Genomic DNA, 22,918 nt, shown 5'->3' with positions numbered 1-22,918 from the left:
CATGATGCTGCCACCCCCGTGCTTCACGGTTGGGATGGTGTTCTTCGGCTTGCAAGCGTTCCCCTTTTTCCTACAAACATAACGATGGTCGTTATGGCCAAACAGTTCTATTTTTGTTTCATCAGACCAGAGGACATTTCTCCAAAAAGTATGATCTTTGTCCCAATGTGCAGTTGCAAACCATAGTCTGGCTTTTTTATGGCGGTTTTGGAGCAGTGGCTTCTTCCTTGCTGAGCGGCCTTTCAGGTTATGTCGATATAGGACTAGTTTTACTGTGGAAATAGACACTTTTGTACGTGTTTCCTCCAGCATCTTCACAAGATCCTTTGCTGTTGTTGTGGGATTTATTTGCACTTTTCACACCAAAGTACGTTAATCTCTAGGAGACAGAACGCGTCTCCTTCCTGAGTGGTATGACGGCTGCGTGGTCCCATGGTATTTATACTTGCATACTATTGTTTGTACAGATGAACGTGGTACCTGGAGGTCTACACATTTTTTTCTGAGGTCTTGGCTGATTTCTTTTGATTTTCTCATGATGTCAAGCAAATAGGCACTGAGTTTGAAGGTAGGCCTTGAAATATATCCACAGGTACACCTCCAATTGACTCAAATGGTGTCAATTAGCCTATCAGAAGCTTCTAAAGCATGACATAATTTTCAGGAATTTTCCAAGCTGTTTAAATTCACAGTCAACTTAGTGTATGTAAACTTCTGACCCACTTGAATTGTGAAACAGTAAATTATAAGTGAAATAATCTGTCTGTAAACAATTGTTGGAAAAATGACTTGTGTCATGCACAAAGTAGATGTCCTAACCGACTTGCCAAAACGATAGTTTGTTAACAAGAAATTTGTGGAGTGGTTGAAAAACGAGTTTTAATGACTCTAACCTAAGTGTATGTAAACTTCCGACTTCAACTGTAAATAGTGCCATCCATGAACTCAAACATATTCAGTTGTCCTTGATGTCTTTGTGTTTTTTGGATTGTTGTCTGTTTTCATTTGTTTGTCTTTTTTCTTCATTTTGTGGGGGCATTGGGGGAGGGGGGCTTGGGGGGGACGGGGATGAGTATGGGGAATGGAATTATTTTATTTTTCTCCGGGGGGTTCTCGGATGGTTGAGGGGCAGCTCTTGGGGATCTTGGAGGGCTGGTGGCCTGGTGGTTGGGAGCTTAGGCTGGTGGCGGATGGGTCGCTGGTTCGGGTCCCCTTTTTTGACCTTGTGGGAGATCTGTCGACGTGCCCTTGAGCAGGGCGTTGACCCTGGTTACTTCTGTGGGTCGCTCTGGATGGGAGTCTGTTAGATTACTAATGTGATGTAGATGTTGAGCAGCAGTAGATTTTGTGTTTTAAATATAAAATGTTAAAAAAGAACCCGATGGTCACTCTGACAGATCTCCAGAGTTCCTCTGTGGAGATGGGAGAACCTTCCAAAAGGACACTCCATCAATCAGGCCTTTATGGTAGAGTGGCCAGACGGAAGCCACTCCTCAGTAAAAGGCACATGACAGCCTGCTTGGAGTTTGCCAAAAGGCACCGAAAGTCTCTCAGACCAGGAGAAACAAGATTGTCTGGTCGGATGAAACCAAGATTGAACTTTTTGGCCTGAATGCCAAGTGTCACTTCTGGAAGAAACCTGGCACCATCCCTATGGTGAAGCATGGTGGTGGCAGCATCATGCTGTGGGGATGTTGTTCAGCGGCAGAGACTGGGAGACTAGTCAGGATCGAGGCAAAGATGAACGGAGCAAAGTACAGAGAGAATATTGATGAAAACCTGCTCCAGAGCGCTCAGGACCTCAGACTGTGGCAAAGGTTCACCTTCCAACAGGACAACAACTCTAAGCACACAGCCAAGAGAAAGCAGGAGTGGCTTCGGGACAAGTCTCTGAATGTCCTTGAGTGGCCCAGGCAGAGCCCGGACTTGAACCCGATCTAATATCTCTGGAGAGACCTGAAAATAGCTGTGCAGCGACGCTCCCCATCCAACCTGACAGAGTTTGAGAGGAATGGGAGAAAGAATGGGAGAAACTCCCCAAATACAGGTGTGCCAAGCTTGTAGCGTCATACCCCAGAAGACTTGAGGCTGTAATCGCTGCCAAAGGTGCTTCAACAAAGTACTGAGTAAAGGGTCTGAATACTTATGTAATGTGATATTTCATTATTTACTTTTATTTGCAAAATTTAAAAAAAAACTGTTTTTGCTTTGTAATTATGGGGTATTGTGTGTAGATTGATGAGGGAAAAAAACATGATTATTTGTCTCTCTAAAAAAAGTAAACCATCGTGTGATAGATATTAAACCAATACATGTCTATCATTGAACAGCCCCATGCCATGATTAGATGGTGAAAAAAACACCAATCTTATTTACCAACATAAAAAAAAATGGATATACAATATAGCGTTTTTGAATGAATCACGTTTTGTTGGAGGGAGGCTAGAGTTTTCATCTTAATGTCACAATGAGCTTGCATGCTTGTCCCTGATGAGAGCCCAGCTCAGCGAATATCATTGCTAACTGCCAACTGCTACTGCCAGATGAGAGGGTTTTAAGGGGCAGGAGACCCTCCCTGTCTCCAGCAATGTGACTCTTAAAACCCACAGTTGCATAATAAGTACCTTCTCGCTCTCTCTCACTTTCTCTCGCTCTCGCTCTCTCTCTCTCTCTCTCTCTCTCTCTCTCTCTCTCTCTCTCTCTCTCTCTCTCTCTCTCTCTCTCTCTCTCTCTCTCTCTCTCTCTCTCTCTCTCTCTCTCTCTCTCTCTCTCTCTCTCTCTCTCTCTCTCTCTCTCTCTCTCTCTCTCTCTCTCTCTAGGGACCTGAGGAATAATTTCATTAGCACGGTGGAGCACGGGGCCTTCCGTGGACTGGTGGCTCTGAGGAGACTGTGAGTATTAAGGGGTTTGTCATAGTGGTTGGGCTACCCAGAGTGACAAGGTCAGGGTCTTAGGGGGGCATTGGTGAGGGGACGGCGTGGAGAGGGGTGGGTTGTTCCATGTGGAAACTATGACAGAAGAGCTTCCTTTGATGGCTTCATCATAATTAAAGAAGGAGAAGCAAATTCACTCTTTCCTGAAGTGGTAGATAAAACACACACACACATTCTCTCGCTCTCTCTCGATGCCATTGTTCATGCCTATGGTTCACGCTCTGCGCTCGCCCCCTGATTTCTTCCCTGTTATCTACTGATAGCTAGTGATAGTGATGCACAAGCCAGGCCTGTTTGAAACATTGCCATCTACTGGCATCCTTTACACGCCAGATTCAGAAGCTCGAAAACCCCATTAGAGAAAAAAAAGCATGAAAACCCCAATTGATTTTTGCCCAAAGTTAAATTCATCATGGTTTTTATTTGTATTAGTTTGTTTTGCAGTCAAAAATAATAGATTCAGTATAGTTTGTTTTTCAAATGTTTTTCTTAATTATTGTATTTCAGTTTACTAAATTGTTTTTCCAATTTTAGTTTTTATTTTGTTTTCGATTACTATAATAACCTTGGCTCGGGAGCAGCAGAGTGCTAATTTAAGTGCTCCCCAACTGATGATTACTCGAGTGCCTTGCTTATTTTCCCACAGCTGCTCCAGCAAAGCAGCTCTTTAATTACAGAGGGAAAGGGCACAGAGCCACGACAGCCCTCAGTGTGCATGTGCGCGTGTGAGGATGGATGGGGATGTGAGGGATGTGAGGGATGTGAGGGGTGAAGGGGTTACAGAAGGTCAGTGTTTATATCTCGCGAGTTGGAATAAATAAACATTGGACTGGTGGTTTAACATCACAGTTCCTTGAGCTGCTTAAGCTCGCGTTAATAGATTATTATGAGAAGAGATGGCACATAACACACACACACACTTGTTGTCACAGCCAAGCTCATTCTGTGTTCTTTCACCCACATGTCCCCTCACTGCCAGCTCTCCTGCTATGATCAGTGTCCTTAATGCTTTAAGTCAGATGTGCTTGGCTTATCTCTAAGCCACAATTTAAAGTTTGCTTTTTGTCCTTATAGGGATCTCTCCAACAATCGGATTGGCTGCCTCTCTCCTGAAATGTTTGTAGACCTTGGCAATCTCTCTAAATTGTGAGTAATGTCTAAATTGAAAACATACAGTACCGTACGCACAATTTGAGGTGCGTGTGTAGGAAACATTTTGTTTCTCTTAGAAAAGGCTGTTTCAAAGTAATGCATCAGCAGATACTGTGGCATTTTACTTGTACAAAGTAAACCAGTTTGATGTGTATTTCCCCTTTTCTCCCCACAGGAATCTATCTGGAAATATTTTCTCTTCGTTGCCGGTGGGACTATTCACACACCTCCTGTCTCTCAAAGTCCTGTAAGAAAACAAAATGAAACAACACACACACACACACCCCACAAACACATAATCACTCACACTGTACCAAAATGACACCTACACAGTTCGATGATGGTTGTAATGCCATTGTCGTATCCGCTCAGGCACTTCTCTACAGAGTCTCTGTTCTGTGACTGTCAGCTGGAGTGGCTGCTGCTGTGGGCCAGGGCGAACAGTGTGCGCCTGGGCAACGACACCCTGTGTGTGTACCCCACACACCTCCACGGCCTGGAGGTCCGCAACCTGAGGGAGACACAGCTCAGATGTGGTATGTTACCTCACACCATCACTATCTGTGTTTACATAAGGCATACAGAACACCTACATACAGTAAGCATCACATTACCCTTTTTTCTGTATATGTTTGAATTTGTATTGTCCCCCAAAATCAATGATAATGGTTTATGACGAGTATGGCCTATGATTATAAGTATGATGATGAGTATGTCTGAAAGTCAGTGGCTGAATATTCCCAGCTGTCTGTCGGATCACCCCTCTGTGTATGTGAGGTGAGTGAATCACCTGTGAGGAAGAGATGGAGGAGAGCTCTGGAGACTGGTGAGGTAGCTAGCTAGAGTGTTCTGGTGTTTCCATCTCTGCTTTGTGATATGCTGTGCTCTGAGCCATGGGGGAATCACATCTCATTACTGAAAGCAACTCTGCTCCTGCATTCCCCATATCCTGCACACGCTTAGAGGATATTGCACTGGGATGAGGAAATAACACGAGTCACTGCTAGAAATGTAAATGGGTGTGTATGTGTGCAGCCACGTGTGTGTGTGTGTGTGTGTGTGTGTGTGGGGGGGGGGTCCATGTACAATACTAGAGACATTCTGAAGTTATTCTACGTAATCCTGAGTGTGTGTCTTTCATTATGTGGAACAATCCAAGCAATTACAGGGTAATTCCACACAGTCCTATGACATAGAGCCAAGAGTGGAATTAGGCTGGTTGGAATGTAGAATTCTCCTTTCACCCTAACACATCCATTATGGGATTAACGTGATAATGTTCAGGACTCCCTCTACAATACCTTTACTTACTTGCTTGGCAAGAGCCATCTTCGATTGGACACAGTACAGTGCTCTAACAACCTCTTCTTGTAATGTTATTTGCAGCCTATTATCTCCAAAGGGTTCACTTTATGCAGCACTACTATACTGTGGCCATCAGCATTTAATCACATATCAGCTGCGTTTGTTCAGCACCTGGTGATATACAGTGGCTTGCGAAAGTATTCACTCCCCTTGGCATTTTTCCTATTTTGTTGCCTTACAACCTGGAATTAAAATAGATTTTTGGGGGGTTTGTATCATTTGATTTACACAACATGCCTATCACTTTGAAGATGCAAAATCTTTTTGATTGTGAAACAAACAAGAAATAACACAAAAAAACAGACAACTTGAGCGTGCATAACAATTCACCCCCAAAGTCAATACTTTGTAGAGCCACCTTTTGCAGCAATTACAGCTGCAGGTCTCTTGGGGTATGTCTCTATAAGCTTGGCACATCTAGCCACTGGGATTTTTGCCCATTCTTCAAGGCAAAACTGTTCCAGCTCCTTCAAGTTGGATGGGTTCCTCTGGTGTACAGCAATCTTTAAGTCATACCACAGATTCTCAATTGGATTGAGGTCTGGGCTTTGACTAGGCCATTCCAAGACATTTAAATGTTTCCTCTTAAACCACTCAAGTGTTGCTTTAGCAGTATGCTTAGGGTCATTGTCCTGCTGGAAGGTGAACCTCCATCCCAGTCTCAAATCTCTGGAAGACTGAAACAGGTTTCCCAAAAAAATGTCCCTGTATTTAGCGCCATCCTTCAATTCTGACCAGTTTCCCAGTCCCTGCCGATGAAAAACATCCCCACAGCATGATGCTGCCGCCACCATGCTTCACTGTGGGGATGGTGTTCTTGGGGTGATGAGAGATGTTGGGTTTGCGCCAGACATAGTGTTTTCCTTGATGGCCAAAAAGCTCAATTTTAGTGTCATCTGACCAGAGTACCTTCTTCCATATGTTTGGGGAGTCTCCCAAATGGCTTTTGACGAACACCAAATGTGTTTGCTTATTTTTTTCTTTAAGCAATGGCTTTTTTCTGGGCACTCTTCCATAAAGCCCAGCTCTGTGGAGTGTACAGCTTAAAGTGGTCCTATGGACAGATACTCCAATCTCCGCTGTGGAGCTTTGCAGCTCCTTCAGGGTTATCTTTGGTCTCTTTGTTGCCTCTCTGATTAATGCCCTCCTTGCCTGGTCCGTGAGTTTTGGTGGGCAGCCCTCTCTTGGCAGGTTTGTTGTGGTGCCATATTCTTTCAATTTTTTAATAATGGATTTAATGGTGCTCCGTGGGATGTTCAAAGTTTCAGATATTTTTTTGATCTGTACTTCTCTACAATTTTGTCCCTGACCTGTTTGGAGAGCTCCTTGGTCTTCATGGTGCCGCTTGCTTGGTGGTGCCCCTTGCTTAGTGGTGTTGCAGACTCTGGGGCCTTTCAGAACAAGTGTCTATATTCATACTGAGATCGTGTGACAGATCATGTGACACTTAGATTGCACACAGGTTGACTTTATTTAACTAATTATGTGACTTCTGAAGGTAATTGGTTGCATCAGATCTTATATAGGGGCTTCATAGCAAAGGGGATGAATACATATGCACGCACCACTTTTCCGTTATTTATTTATTTACAAGTTATTTTTTTCATTTCACTTCACCAATTTGGACTATTTTGTGGATGTCCATTACATGAAATCCAAATAAAAGCCATTTAAATTACAGGTTGTAATGCAACAAAATAGGAAAAATGCCAAGGGGGATGAATACATTTGCAAGGCACTGTAGGTCAAAGTATTACTGAGAATGACAGTATATTATAATGACAGTCGATATGATGACAAATGACAAAGCTCTCCTTCTCACTTACACCTGACAATAGTTTTGCCTCTTTTCATTTGGTAGAACTATCCACGGTGTCTTCATGTTATTCTTTTTTTTTTCTTCAATCGTTCTTCTCCAAAGAGATGACTAGCAGATGTCAGGGTGAACACATCTTAAAGTGCTTCTCCTCCTTTGGGGTGTCTGACATGGCGTTCGGGTCAAGTGTCATTGTCAAACGAAGGGGAATGGAGGGAGGAGTAGTTTCCTGCCAGGATCAGGTGCTTCCTCAGATGGGGGTCAAGGCAACGTCTGTTCAGCTCATCTAACACTGAGAAATAAGACACACACACACGGGAATAAGGAGCAGGGCCCTCTTTGGTTTCCTCAAGGCTCATCAGTGGCCTCTGTGTAGAATGCATATCATTTTAAATTTTAGTAATTTAGCAGACGCTCTTATCCAGAGCGATTTACAGGAGCAATTAGGATTAAGTGCCTTGCTCAAGGGCACATCAGCATTTTGTTTTACCTAGTTGGCTCAGGGATTCAAACCAGCGACCTTTCGGTTACTGACCCAACACTCTTAACCACTAGGCTACCTGCCGCATATGAAATGGCATACATAGCCTACGGTAAGAAGTGATTAGTTGATTCACACACACCCAGGGCCTTTGGTGTCTGGATAATTATTTAGTGTATGACGCCATGGCAGTGTCATGGTCCTAATGGTCACTACAGGCCTTATGCACATGACGAGAATTATATGCCCTTTAGACCCTGTGGTCAGACCAGTAGAACTTGGTTTCAAGTTTAATTAACTCCGTATTCTGAAAAAGACAGAATATTATCCAAGCAACATCTGGATACAATAAGATAAATGTAGCCAGTGTGTGTGAAAGGGCCTAATCCTATTGAGGAAATAGCAGGGTTGCACATATGCTCATGTAACCCAATATTGCAAGCTCTGATATTGCTAAAATGTTGAATACTAATAGTCAATTGTCTGCCCTACATACACAAACAAACAGCACTAGGATATCTTAAAGCAATTTGGAAATATAGACCTGTAAACACACAGATACATTGGGCGGAAATATCAACTATTAATATTTATGATGAATGTAAACTTCACTTTTTGGTAGCTGTTCAATAGACAACTTTCCAAGTCAAATTTGCGCTCTCTCTTCATTGCTGAATGGTCCTGCCTGACAAAAATGCATACAGTTACAAATGTTTTTTTTTTAGAATGTTGTGGCTATTGTAATTATCTCTAAGGCAAGTGGGCTCAGACACTGAAAACTGTCATTTTTTCCAATTTAAGGTTCCTCTGTGGATTGTTATGTATTTAGCCCCTACTCTTGCAATTACGTTAGAGGGACCCCCCTAGATTTAACTCCAAATCCAATATGGCGTCAAGTCCAATATGGCTGCCACAATACCATTACATTTCCTTCCATATCCTTTTCTGTACATAATGCCCTGAATCTTTTCTACAATGCCCGGAAACCTGCCCCTTTTTTTCTCTGTACCCAACGCACTAGAAGACCAGTACTTAAAGCCTTTAGCCGTATCCTTATTCTACTCCTCCTCTGGTGATGTAGAGGTTAACCCAGGCCCTGTAGCCCCCAGTATCACTCCTACTCCCCAGGCGTTATCATTTGTTGACTTCTCTAATCGTAAAAGCCTTGGTTTGTTGCACGTTAATATCAGAAGCCTCCTTCCTAAGTTTGAGTTATTCACTGCGTTAGCACACTCTGCCAACCCTGATGTTCTAGCAGTGTCTGAATCCTGGCTTAGGAAGGCCACCAAAAATTCTGAAATTTCCATCCCCAACTACAACATTTTCAGTCTCGACAGAACTGCCAAAGGAGGTGGGGTTGCAATCTACTGTAGAGAGAGCCTGCAGAGCTCTATCGTACTAACCAGGGCTGTGCCCAAACAGTTTGAGCTCCTACTTCTAAAAATCCACCTTTCCAGAAATAAGTCTCTCATTGTTGCCGCTTGCTACAGACCCCCCTCAGCCCCGAGCTGTGCCCTGGACGCCATATGTGAACTGATTGGCCCCCATCTATCCTCAGAGTTCGTACTGCTTGGTGACCTAAACTGGGATATGCTTAACACCCCGGCCAACCTACAATCTAAACTAGATGCCCTCAATCTCACACAAATTATCAACGAACCTACCAGGTACAACCCTAAATCTATAAACATGGGCACCCTCATAGATATCATCCTGATAAATTTACCCTCTAAATACACCTCCGCTGTCTTCAACCAGGATCTCAGCGATCACTGCCTTATTGCCTGCGTCCTCAATCTTAAATAAGCATGCCCCATTCAAAAAATGCAGAACTAAGAACAGATATAGCCCCTGGTTCTCCTCAGACTTGACTGCTCTTGACCAGCACAAAAACATCCTGTGGTGTACTGCATTAGCATCGAACAGCCCCCGCGATATGCAACTTTTTAGGGAAGTCAGGAACCAATATACACAATCAGTTAGGAAAGCAAAGGCTAGCTTTTTCAAACAGAAATGTGCAACCTGTAGCACTAACTCCAAAAAGTTTTGGGACACTGTAAAGTCCATGGAAAATAAGAGCACCTCCTCCCAACTGCCCACTGCACTGAGGCTAGGAAACACTGTCACCACCGATAAATCTACAATAATCGAGAATTTCAACAAGCATTTTGCTACGGCTGGCCATGCTTTCCACCTGGCTACCACTACCCCGGCCACCAGCTCGGCACCCTCCGCTACAACTTGCCCATGCCCCCCCCCCCCGCTTCTCCTTCACACAAATTCAGACAGCTACTGTTCTGAAAGAGCTGAAAAATGTGGACCCCTACAAATCAGCTGGGCTAGACAATCTGGACCCTTTCTTTCTAAAATTTGCCGCCGAAATTGTCGCAACCCCTATTACTAGCCTGTTCAACCTCTCTTTCGTAATGTCTGAGATCCCCAGAGATTGGAAAGCTGCTGCGGTCATCCCCCTCTTCAAAGGGGGTGACACTCTAGATCCAAACTGTTATAGACCTATATCCATCCTGCCCTGCCTTTCAAAAGTTTTTGAAAGCCAAGTTAACAAACAGATCACCGACCATTTTGAATCCCACCGTACCTTCTCCACTATGCATTCCGGTTTCCGAGCTGGTCATGGGTGCACCTCAGCCACGCTCAAGGTCCTAAACGATATTATAAACACGATCGATAAAAGACAGTACTGCGCAGCCGTCTTCATCGACCTGGCCAAGGCTTTCATTTACATTTACATTTACGTCATTTAGCAGATGCTCTTATCCAGAGCGACTTACAAATTGGGTTTCGGCTCTGTCAACCACTGCATTCTTATTGGCAGACTAAATATCCTTGGTTTCTCTAATGACTGCCTTGCCTGGTTCACCAACTACTTCTCAGATATAATTAAATGTGTCAAATCGCAGGGCCTGTTGTCTGGACCTCTGGCTGTCTCTATGGGGGTGCCACAGGGTTCAATTCTCGGGCCGACTCTATTCTCTGTGTATATCAATGATGTCGCTCTTGCTGCTGGTGACGCTCGGATCCACCTCTATGCGGACGACACCATTTTGTATACATCTGGCCCTTCATTGGACACTGTGTTAACAAACCTCCAAACAAGCTTCAATGCCATACAACACTCCTTCCGTAGCCTCCAACTGCTCTTAAACACTAGTAAAACTAAATGCATGCTCTTCAACCGAACGCTGCTTGCACCCACCCACCCGACTAGAATCACTACTCTCGGCAGGTCTGACCTAGAGTATGTGGACAACTACAAATACCTAGGTGTCTGGTTAGACTGTAAACTCTCCTTCCAGACTCACATTAAGCATCTCCAATCAAAAGTTGGATCTAAAATCGGCTTCCTATTTCGCAACAAAGCCTCCTTCACTCATGCTGCCAAACATGCCCTCGTAAAACTGACTATCCTACCGATCCTTGACTTTGGCGATGTCATTTACAAATTAGCCTCCAACACTCTACCCAGCAAATTGGATGTAGTCTATCACAGTGCCATCCGTTTTGTCACCAAATCCCCATATACTACCCACCATTGTGACCTGTACGCTCTTGTTGGCTGGCCCTCACTACATATTCGTCGCCAAACCCACTGGCTCCAGGTCATCTATAAATCACTGCTAGGCAAATCCCTGTCTTATCTTAGCTCACTGGTCACCATAGCAACACCCACCCGTAGTCTGCGCTCCAGCAAGTATACCTCACTGGTCATCCCCAAAGCCAACACCTCTTTTGGCCGCCATTCCTTCCAGTTAATAATAATAATAATAATAATATGCCATTTAGCAGACGCTTTTATCCAAAGCGACTTACAGTCATGCGTGCATACATTTTTTTTTGTGTATGGGTGGTCCCGGGGATCGAACCCACTACCTTGGCGTTACAAGCGCCGTGCTCTACCAGCTGAGCTACAGAGGACCACGTCTCTGCTGCCAATGACTGGAACGAACTGCAAAAATCTCTGAAGCTGGAGACTCTTATCTCCCTCACTAACTTTAAGCGTCAGTTGTCAGAGTAGCTTACCGATCACTGCACCTGTACACAGCCCATCTGAAATTAGCCCACCCAACTACCTCATCCCCTTATTGTTATTTATGTTGCTAATTTGCACCCCAGTATCTCTATTTGCACATAATCTTTTGCACATCTATCATTCCAGTGTTAATACGAAATTGTAACTATTTTGCACTATGGCCTATTTATTGCCTTACCTCCATAACTTACTACATTCGCACACACTGTATATATATGTTCTGTTTGTATTTTTGACTTTATGTTTTGTTTACCCCATATGTAACTCTGTGTTGTTGTTTTTTTATCGCACTGCTTTGCTTTATCTTGGCCAGGTCGCAGTTGTAAATGAGAACTTGTTCTCAACTGGCTTACCTGGTTAAATAAAGGTGAAATAAAAAATATATAAAAAAATGTGTGGTTTAATCACCTGTATATGTACTGTACACGTTTTAAATGAGTCACGAGCCTCTTTGAAGATCAATGAGGCAAATGTGAGGCTCCAGCTAAAGGAAAGAGAAACCAACCCTTACACCCTCTCCCTCGCTCTACAACTTGCCCCCACTGTGGTATAAGTTGCCCCTCCAGGATTGGGCTCTTAAGTAATCTCCGTATCACTTAGAAGTGAGCTTTTTTATTGCTAGTCCAATATGTCTGCCTGAATCCAACATGATCTGCTGACCCACTGCATTTGTGATGCACATTGGGATGTTCCGTACACTCTTATACTACTTTCACATAGGATTTACGTTTTTTTGCTTGTGAAAAAAATTGGGCATTGTCTACATGACCCCGTTACAAACAGGCCCATTTCTACAACATTCTTGCCCATATACGCCATTTATACCTCCCGTGTGCATGCCGGCATGCCGGGGACGAGTGGAAGTAGTGGTGTGCTGATGTGGGAGGGAGTCTATTTTAATAAATCCATTGAGAATGTACACCATCAAAAGGGAATCTATTATTAATGTGTTTAGGTAGGTCCTAAGAAACATTATAAGACTAATACAATTTATTTTCAAAAGCATAGAATGGGATATTTTGGGTTGATGTTACTGGTACAGTGGGGGAAAAAAGTATTTAGTCAGCCACCAATTGTGCAAGTTCTTCCACTTAAAAAAGATGAGAGAGGCCTGTAATTTTCATCATAGGTACACGTCAACTATGACAGACAAAATGAGAAAAGAAAATCCAGAAAATCACATTGTAGGATTTTTAATGAATTTATTTGCAAATTATGGTGGAAAATAAGTATTTGGTCACCTACAAACAAGCAAGATTTCTGTCTCTCACAGACCTGTAACTTCTTCTTTAAGAGGCTCCTCTGTCCTCCACTCATTACCTGTGTTAATGGCACCTGTTTGAACTTGTTATCAGTATAAAAGACACCTGTCCACAACCTCAAACAGTCACACTCCAAACTCCACTATGGCCAAGACCAAAGAGCTGTCAAAGGACACCAGAAACAAAATTGTAGACCTGCACCAGGCTGGGAAGACTGAATCTGCAATAGGTAAGCAGCTTGGTTTGAAGAAATCAACTGTGGGAGCAATTATTAGGAAATGGAAGACATACAAGACCACTGATAATCTCCCTCGATCTGGGGCTCCACGCAAGATCTCACCCCGTGGGGTCAAAATGATCACAAGAACGGTGAGCAAAAATCCCAGAACCACACGGGGGGACCTAGTGAATGACCAGCAGAGAGCTGGGACCAAAGTAACAAAGCCTACCATCAGTAACACACTACGCCGCCAGGGACTCAAATCCTGCAGTGCCAGACGTGTCCCCCTGCTTAAGCCAGTACATGTCCAGGCCCGTCTGAAGTTTTCTAGAGTGCATTTGGATGATCCAGAAGAGGATTGGGAGAATGTCATATGGTCAGATGAAACCAAAATTGAACTATTTGGTAAAAACTCAACTCGTCGTGTTTGGAGGACAAAGAATGCTGAGTTGCATCCAAAGAACACCACACCTACTGTGAAGCATGGGGGTGGAAACATCATGCTTTGGGGCTGTTTTTCTGCAAAGGGACCAGGACGACTGATCCGTGTAAAGGAAAGAATGAATGGGGCCATGTGTCGTGAGATTTTGAGTGAAAACCTTCCATCAGCAAGGGCATTGAAGATGAAACGTGGCTGGGTCTTTCAGCATGACAATGATCCCAAACACACCGCCCGGGCAACGAAGGAGTGGCTTCGTAAGAAGCATTTCAAGGTCCTGGAGTGGCCTTGCCAGTCTCCAGATCTCAACCCCATAGAAAATCTTTGGAGGAGTTGAAAGTCCGTGTTGCCCAGCGACAGCCCCAAAACATCACTGCTCTAGAGGAGATCTGCATGGAGGAATGGGCCAAAATACCAGCAACAGTGTGTGAAAACCTTGTGAAGACTTACAGAAAACGTTGCCAACAAAGGGTATATAACAAAGTATTGAGAAACTTTTGTTATTGATCAAATACTTATTTTCCACCATAGTTTGCAAATAAATTCATTAAAAATCCTACAATGTGATTTTCTGGATTTTTTTCCTCATTTTGTCTGTCATAGTTGACGTTTACCTATGATGAAAATTACAGGCCTCTCTCATCTTTTTTAAGTGGGAGAACTTGCACAATTGGTGGCTGACTAAATACTTTTTTCCCCACTGTATGTGCAGCCAATATGGCTGCGGCATGCACAGGAAATCAATAGTTATTTTATTCATTAAATAGACAAGACACACCTTAGGCTACCGTGATCACAATCAATACACATATTTTATGCTAGGCTAATAATATATTGAAATATAATATAAATAATATTTTTCCCACACAACTTGCGTCATGGCAACGTGTCGAACAACTGTCATATAATGCTTTTGATATGATCCACATTTCATCACTTTCCTAAACACACTCTGATTTGTTAGGGAGCGGGCATAGGGTCTTACATTGAGAGTATCTTTATCATGATACCGATAGAAAATAATAGCAATCTATATTTTCCAAAAGCATTTGAGTCTTGTGTGTTCATATTTCGCAACCTCCGCCAGATTTTGGAGTTGCCTATACAGTGGGGAGAACAAGTATTTGATACACTGCCGATTTTGCAGGTTTTCCTACTTACAAAGCATGTAGAGGTCTGTCATTTTTATCATAGGTACACTTCAACTGTGAGAGACGGAATCTAAAACAAAAATCCAGAAAATCACATTGTATGATTTGTAAGTAATTAATTTGCATTTTATTGCATGACATAAGTATTTGATCACCTACCAACCAGTAAGAATTCCGGCTCTCACAGACCTGTTAGTTTTTCTTTAAGAAGCCCTCCTGTTCTCCACTCATTGCCTGTATTAACTGCACCTGTTTGAACTCGTTACCTGTATAAAAGACACCTGTCCACACACTCAATCAAACAGACTCCAACCTCTCCACAATGGCCAAGACCAGAGAGCTGTGTAAGGACATCAGGGATAAAATTGTAGACCTGCACAAGGCTAGGATGGGCTACAGGACAATAGGCAAGCAGATTGGTGAGAAGGCAACAACTGTTGGCGCAATTATTAGAAAATGGAAGAAGTTCAAGATGACGGTCAATCACCCTCGGTCTGGGGCTCCATGCAAGATCTCACCTCATGGGGCATCAATGATCATGAGGAAGGTGAGGGATCAGCCCAGAACTACACGGCAGGACCTGGTCAATGACCTGAAGAGAGCTTGGACCACAGTCTCAAAGAAAACCATTAGTAACACACTACGCCGTCATGGATTAAAATCCTGCAGCTCACGCAAGGTCCCCCTGCTCAAGCCAGTGCATGTCCAGGCCCATCTGAAGTTTGCCAATGACCATCTGGATGATCCAGAGGAGGAATGGGAGAAGGTCATGTGGTCTGATGAGACAAAAATAGAGCTTTTTGGTCTAAATTCCACTCGACATGTTTGGAGGAAGAAGAAGGATGAGTACAACCCCAAGAACACCATCCCAACCGTGAAGCATGGAGGTGGAAACATCATTCTTTAGGGATGCTTTTCTGCAAAGGGGACAGGACGACTGCACCATATTGAGGGGAGGATGGATGGGGCCATGTATCGCAAGATCTTGGCCAACAACCTCCTTCCCTCAGTAAGAGCATTGAAGATGGGTCGTGGCTGGGTCTTCCAGCATGACAACGACCCGAAACACACAGCCAGGGCAACTAAGGAGTGGCTCCGTAAGAAGCATCTCAAGGACCTGGAGTGGCCTAGCCAATCTCCAGACCTGAACCCAATAGAACATCTTTGGAGGGAGCTGAAAGTCCGTATTGCCCAGCGACAGCCCCGAAACCTGAAGGATCTGGAGAAGGTCTGTATGGAGGAGTGGGCCAAAATCCCTGCTGCAGTGTGTGCAAACCTGGTCAAGACCTACAGGAAACGTATGATCACTGTAATTGCAAACAAAGGTTTCTGTACCAAATATTAAGTTCTGCTTTTTTGATGTATCAAATACTTATGTCATGCAATAAAATGCAAATTAATTACTTAAAAATCATACAATGTGATTTTCTGGATTTTTGTTTTAGATTCCGTCTCTCACAGTTGAAGTGTACCTATGATAAAAATTACAGACCTCTACATGCTTTGTAAGTAGGAAAACCTGCAAAATCGGCAGTGTATCAAATACTTGTTCTCCCCACTGTACGTGATCAAGCAAAATAATAGGCCTACACTTGATTTAGGCTACTTTATTGCATTCTGAATGTTTCTGATCAGTGATGGATGAGCAAACAGATAGATGAGCTATACCACCTCCACTTATTTGCCCAGCCAGAGAATTAACCAAATATACAGACGGAGATTCAGTGAATCAAAATCACATTGATTGATTAAGACAAGTCACAGGCAAAATAATCCACTTGTTAAGCTATGTAACATGCTGGCAAAATGTTCTGATCGATACTAATAAATGACCAACTAGGCAACGTGATCATGAGCAGCACTCACCTCAATTTAGCTAACATTTCTACAGCCTAATTGTAGCCTAACCAATATGCAAACGGGGATTCAGTGAAAATAAAAATCGACTTTGATAGATTTATCAAGACCCCACGCTTGCCTCAAAGCAGTGCAAAATGGTGCTGAAATAGTTGACCACACCGGGTATGCTATTGCTTCAATCAAATGTATTATAACAATTGGATGACTTTGGGGGTTTCAGTAAGCAACAAGTTGATGCCCTCAATTGCATTAGCCTACATTATTCCAATATTTGTCATTCAGTGATACAGTATTTGTTCCCACAGTAATTCTTTATGGATCCATCTAGTTGAGGTTAAGAAAATAGTATATGTGGTGGGCTATGCAAAGAGATTGGTGAAGTGACATGCGTCGCAGAGTTTAGAACTGCCAGGACGATAGTAGTAACTATTAAGAGCGTAGTGCATGCCAATGCCGCCTCTGCATTATGGCTACAATTCACACTAAGTCGTAGGCAGAAGTTTACCGCAATCATGCCTACGTCAGTTGGCGGAAATAAAAGTATAGGCTTTGTTGTCGGCAATACCTTTCATATATAAAAGAAAAGTCTGAAAAAAAGTTGACGGGACGCTAAAGTTGCCGGAAAACGCGTCTTGTTTGAAAGGTGTATTTTCCGTTTTGGGTTGAGCTGGCACATTGCTTCTTGCAGACAATCATATCCACCATCTTGGCTGTCTTCCCTGGAGTTGCCATATATTTTGACTTGGTGACAGTTATGGTGTATGGGGAGGATGCAACCAAACATGACAAGAGCATAAGGCAGGTGTTCACTGCAATGAACCAACACAACCTGACACTAATTGACAACTGACAAGAAATGCCATCAACTTATTGGGTCTTCACATGGCATAGGAATTGCACTTCTCCAATGTCAATGCCATCCTGAATCTCCCAGAACTGTTCTTGATAGGCCCACTCCACCATCAGTCCTTCCCTCAGGCAGTTACTAGAGACAGAGACACCATGGAACTGGACTGCTACTTCACGGCAACAGCGTCTGGAAATTGCTGGCGTCCATTGTCCTCATATGTACCTGTTTTGCTACCAACCATGGCTGGCCAGCCCATGTGACACCTGAACTGGACTCACATGTGAAGAATGATCTTTCATGCTGGAGTGACTCATGCATTGGTCTGGGAAACTGCAGTAATCCCAATATCCCTATAAGGACTTTTGCCATTAATGGCAAACGAGGCACCTTAGGATGGTATAACTTGTGATCGTTTATTTGGTGGCTGGGGATTGACTGTGATAGTGGTCTTTGTGCACCGTGCTTGATCAGCTCCACCTCCTCTGCAAGCCTTTTACTGCCCATCAAAGCCCAGAGATCATCTTCAAATGTACAGTATATGTGTGTGGGACTGTGCTATGTCCCTCACAACCAACACTTCTTAGTCATATTGTATACTACACTCTAACTAACCTCTAAGTAACCTGAGGTCACCCTCACTGGTTCTGTCACTCTCCACATATCCTGCTGGGTGTGTGCCCCAGTCTGTAATCAATGCCAACCACCCACAGTTAATATCAGCCAAATTATCATCCTACTTGACTTCCAAAGGAATATAAAGAAATATGTAGGATGTAACCTGCAGGACTTTTTGCCACATTCAACATAAAAAAACTCGACCCACAGGGCAATTAGTCGTTGGAAAGATCTAAAGGCAAGTCTGTTTGTGACAGCCCTTTTCACAGACTTTCCTTCACAACCAGACAACTAACCATTCCACTACTGGAAGTATCCCCAGCATCATTCAGGCTGGGATAACATTCCAGTTAGTCAATGGGTCTCTTTGGTATGCAAGCTGCATCTGCTGACTGCCTATAGCCGAACTGTCCAAATGAAAACTGATCACCCGCCAGTCATACAGGAAGGATACTGGCCTTGTTGCTGCAGCTTGCACAGAATAACCAGTTAACTGTGCAAGCTGGTCAGGCCCCAAAACTACAACCACCACTCGCTACTTTGTCTCCTCAACCTTTAAGGACACACTCATGTCCTGGTCACCTCAAAGACTTTGAATCAACCTTGCACACTTAGTTATATTGGGGAAAAGAGGGCTGTACATATACACTACTAGCCCTGGCATCTAGGGATCCTCGTACCATCACACACACACACACACACACACACATACACACACACACTAGCAAGCTCTGCACTAGCAAGCACACAGACACAAATATGGGATTGCCCTGACTTTTCGTCGTGCCATTACACACAGTGGGTCAACTACTTCATCAACACATACACATACTGTACACACCAGGAAAGCATACACACACACAAACATATACACACACAGTCTCGCCCTGGCAGTGCCTGATAGGCACAGGCGTTTTGCCGCGCTGATCCTTTGGCTCTGAGTGTTGATTCAACAGTATCAGCATAACAGCAGATCAACAGTCCATTGCCCCATGCTGTTTTTCTGTGGTACCACTTAGTCAGCTACAGGTTTGCACTATGGCCTATTTATTGCCTTACCTCCATAACTTACTACATTCGCACACACTGTATATATATGTTCTGTTGTATTTTTGACTTTATGTTTTGTTTACCCCATATGTAACTCTGTGTTGTTGTTTTTTTATCGCACTGCTTTGCTTTATCTTGGCCAGGTCGCAGTTGTAAATGAGAACTTGTTCTCAACTGGCTTACCTGGTTAAATAAAGGTGAAATAAAAAATATATAAAAAAATGTGTGGTTTAATCACCTGTATATGTACTGTACACGTTTTAAATGAGTCACGAGCCTCTTTGAAGATCAATGAGGCAAATGTGAGGCTCCAGCTAAAGGAAAGAGAAACCAACCCTTACACCCTCTCCCTCGCTCTACAACTTGCCCCCACTGTGGTATAAGTTGCCCCTCCAGGATTGGGCTCTTAAGTAATCTCCGTATCACTTAGAAGTGAGCTTTTTTATTGCTAGTCCAATATGTCTGCCTGAATCCAACATGATCTGCTGACCCACTGCATTTGTGATGCACATTGGGATGTTCCGGTACACTCTTATACTACTTTCACATAGGATTTACGTTTTTTTGCCTGTGAAAAAAATTGGGCATTGTCTACATGACCCCGTTACAAACAGGCCCATTTCTACAACATTCTTGCCCATATACGCCATTTATACCTCCCGTGTGCATGCCGGCATGCCGGGGACGAGTGGAAGTAGTGGTGTGCTGATGTGGGAGGGAGTCTATTTTAATAAATCCATTGAGAATGTACACCATCAAAAGGGAATCTATTATTAATGTGTTTAGGTAGGTCCTAAGAAACATTATAAGACTAATACAATTTATTTTCAAAAGCATAGAATGGGATATTTTGGGTTGATGTTACTGGTACAGTGGGGGAAAAAAGTATTTAGTCAGCCACCAATTGTGCAAGTTCTTCCACTTAAAAAGATGAGAGAGGCCTGTAATTTTCATCATAGGTACACGTCAACTATGACAGACAAAATGAGAAAAGAAAATCCAGAAAATCACATTGTAGGATTTTTAATGAATTTATTTGCAAATTATGGTGGAAAATAAGTATTTGGTCACCTACAAACAAGCAAGATTTCTGTCTCTCACAGACCTGTAACTTCTTCTTTAAGAGGCTCCTCTGTCCTCCACTCATTACCTGTGTTAATGGCACCTGTTTGAACTTGTTATCAGTATAAAAGACACCTGTCCACAACCTCAAACAGTCACACTCCAAACTCCACTATGGCCAAGACCAAAGAGCTGTCAAAGGACACCAGAAACAAAATTGTAGACCTGCACCAGGCTGGGAAGACTGAATCTGCAATAGGTAAGCAGCTTGGTTTGAAGAAATCAACTGTGGGAGCAATTATTAGGAAATGGAAGACATACAAGACCACTGATAATCTCCCTCGATCTGGGGCTCCACGCAAGATCTCACCCCGTGGGGTCAAAATGATCACAAGAACGGTGAGCAAAAATCCCAGAACCACACGGGGGGACCTAGTGAATGACCAGCAGAGAGCTGGGACCAAAGTAACAAAGCCTACCATCAGTAACACACTACGCCGCCAGGGACTCAAATCCTGCAGTGCCAGACGTGTCCCCCTGCTTAAGCCAGTACATGTCCAGGCCCGTCTGAAGTTTTCTAGAGTGCATTTGGATGATCCAGAAGAGGATTGGGAGAATGTCATATGGTCAGATGAAACCAAAATTGAACTATTTGGTAAAAACTCAACTCGTCGTGTTTGGAGGACAAAGAATGCTGAGTTGCATCCAAAGAACACCACACCCTACTGTGAAGCATGGGGGTGGAAACATCATGCTTTGGGGCTGTTTTTTCTGCAAAGGGACCAGGACGACTGATCCGTGTAAAGGAAAGAATGAATGGGGCCATGTGTCGTGAGATTTTGAGTGAAAACCTTCCATCAGCAAGGGCATTGAAGATGAAACGTGGCTGGGTCTTTCAGCATGACAATGATCCCAAACACACCGCCCGGGCAACGAAGGAGTGGCTTCGGTAAGAAGCATTTCAAGGTCCTGGAGTGGCCTAGCCAGTCTCCAGATCTCAACCCCATAGAAAATCTTTGGAGGAGTTGAAAGTCCGTGTTGCCCAGCGACAGCCCCAAAACATCACTGCTCTAGAGGAGATCTGCATGGAGGAATGGGCCAAAATACCAGCAACAGTGTGTGAAAACCTTGTGAAGACTTACAGAAAACGTTTGACCTGTGTCATTGCCAACAAAGGGTATATAACAAAGTATTGAGAAACTTTTGTTATTGATCAAATACTTATTTTCCACCATAGTTTGCAAATAAATTCATTAAAAATCCTACAATGTGATTTTCTGGATTTTTTTTCCTCATTTTGTCTGTCATAGTTGACGTTTACCTATGATGAAAATTACAGGCCTCTCTCATCTTTTTAAGTGGGAGAACTTGCACAATTGGTGGCTGACTAAATACTTTTTTTCCCCACTGTATGTGCAGCCAATATGGCTGCGGCATGCACAGGAAATCAATAGTTATTTTATTCATTAAATAGACAAGACACACCTTAGGCTACCGTGATCACAATCAATACACATATTTTATGCTAGGCTAATAATATATTGAAATATAATATAAATAATATTTTTCCCACACAACTTGCGTCATGGCAACGTGTCGAACAACTGTCATATAATGCTTTTGATATGATCCACATTTCATCACTTTCCTAAACACACTCTGATTTGTTAGGGAGCGGGCATAGGGTCTTACATTGAGAGTATCTTTATCATGATACCGATAGAAAATAATAGCAATCTATATTTTCCAAAAGCATTTGAGTCTTGTGTGTTCATATTTCGCAACCTCCGCCAGATTTTGGAGTTGCCTATACAGTGGGGAGAACAAGTATTTGATACACTGCCGATTTTGCAGGTTTTCCTACTTACAAAGCATGTAGAGGTCTGTCATTTTTATCATAGGTACACTTCAACTGTGAGAGACGGAATCTAAAACAAAAATCCAGAAAATCACATTGTATGATTTGTAAGTAATTAATTTGCATTTTATTGCATGACATAAGTATTTGATCACCTACCAACCAGTAAGAATTCCGGCTCTCACAGACCTGTTAGTTTTTCTTTAAGAAGCCCTCCTGTTCTCCACTCATTGCCTGTATTAACTGCACCTGTTTGAACTCGTTACCTGTATAAAAGACACCTGTCCACACACTCAATCAAACAGACTCCAACCTCTCCACAATGGCCAAGACCAGAGAGCTGTGTAAGGACATCAGGGATAAAATTGTAGACCTGCACAAGGCTAGGATGGGCTACAGGACAATAGGCAAGCAGATTGGTGAGAAGGCAACAACTGTTGGCGCAATTATTAGAAAATGGAAGAAGTTCAAGATGACGGTCAATCACCCTCGGTCTGGGGCTCCATGCAAGATCTCACCTCATGGGGCATCAATGATCATGAGGAAGGTGAGGGATCAGCCCAGAACTACACGGCAGGACCTGGTCAATGACCTGAAGAGAGCTTGGACCACAGTCTCAAAGAAAACCATTAGTAACAAACTACGCCGTCATGGATTAAAATCCTGCAGCTCACGCAAGGTCCCCCTGCTCAAGCCAGTGCATGTCCAGGCCCATCTGAAGTTTGCCAATGACCATCTGGATGATCCAGAGGA

At 43.3% G+C, this 22,918-nt stretch overlaps 1 protein-coding gene across 2 annotated transcripts in view; it reads left to right on the top strand.

The window, feature by feature from the left end:
• LOC121569205 (adhesion G protein-coupled receptor A3) overlaps nt 1-22,918 on the top strand; it is a 273,801-nt gene that overhangs the window by 47,710 nt on the left and 203,173 nt on the right. For both annotated transcript variants that reach the window (XM_041879972.2, XM_041879981.2), the window contains 4 exons: nt 2,820-2,891; nt 4,008-4,079; nt 4,261-4,332; nt 4,458-4,621. In XM_041879972.2, the coding sequence (XP_041735906.2) occupies nt 2,820-2,891; nt 4,008-4,079; nt 4,261-4,332; nt 4,458-4,621 (380 nt within the window). The remainder of the gene's footprint in view (nt 1-2,819; nt 2,892-4,007; nt 4,080-4,260; nt 4,333-4,457; nt 4,622-22,918) is intronic.

The sequence above is a fragment of the Coregonus clupeaformis genome, chromosome 1, assembly GCF_020615455.1.
Source record: "Coregonus clupeaformis isolate EN_2021a chromosome 1, ASM2061545v1, whole genome shotgun sequence".
Lineage (NCBI taxonomy): Eukaryota > Metazoa > Chordata > Actinopteri > Salmoniformes > Salmonidae > Coregonus > Coregonus clupeaformis.
Note: the sequence above shows the minus strand (reverse complement) of the source record. Positions and strands in the feature narration are given on the sequence as shown.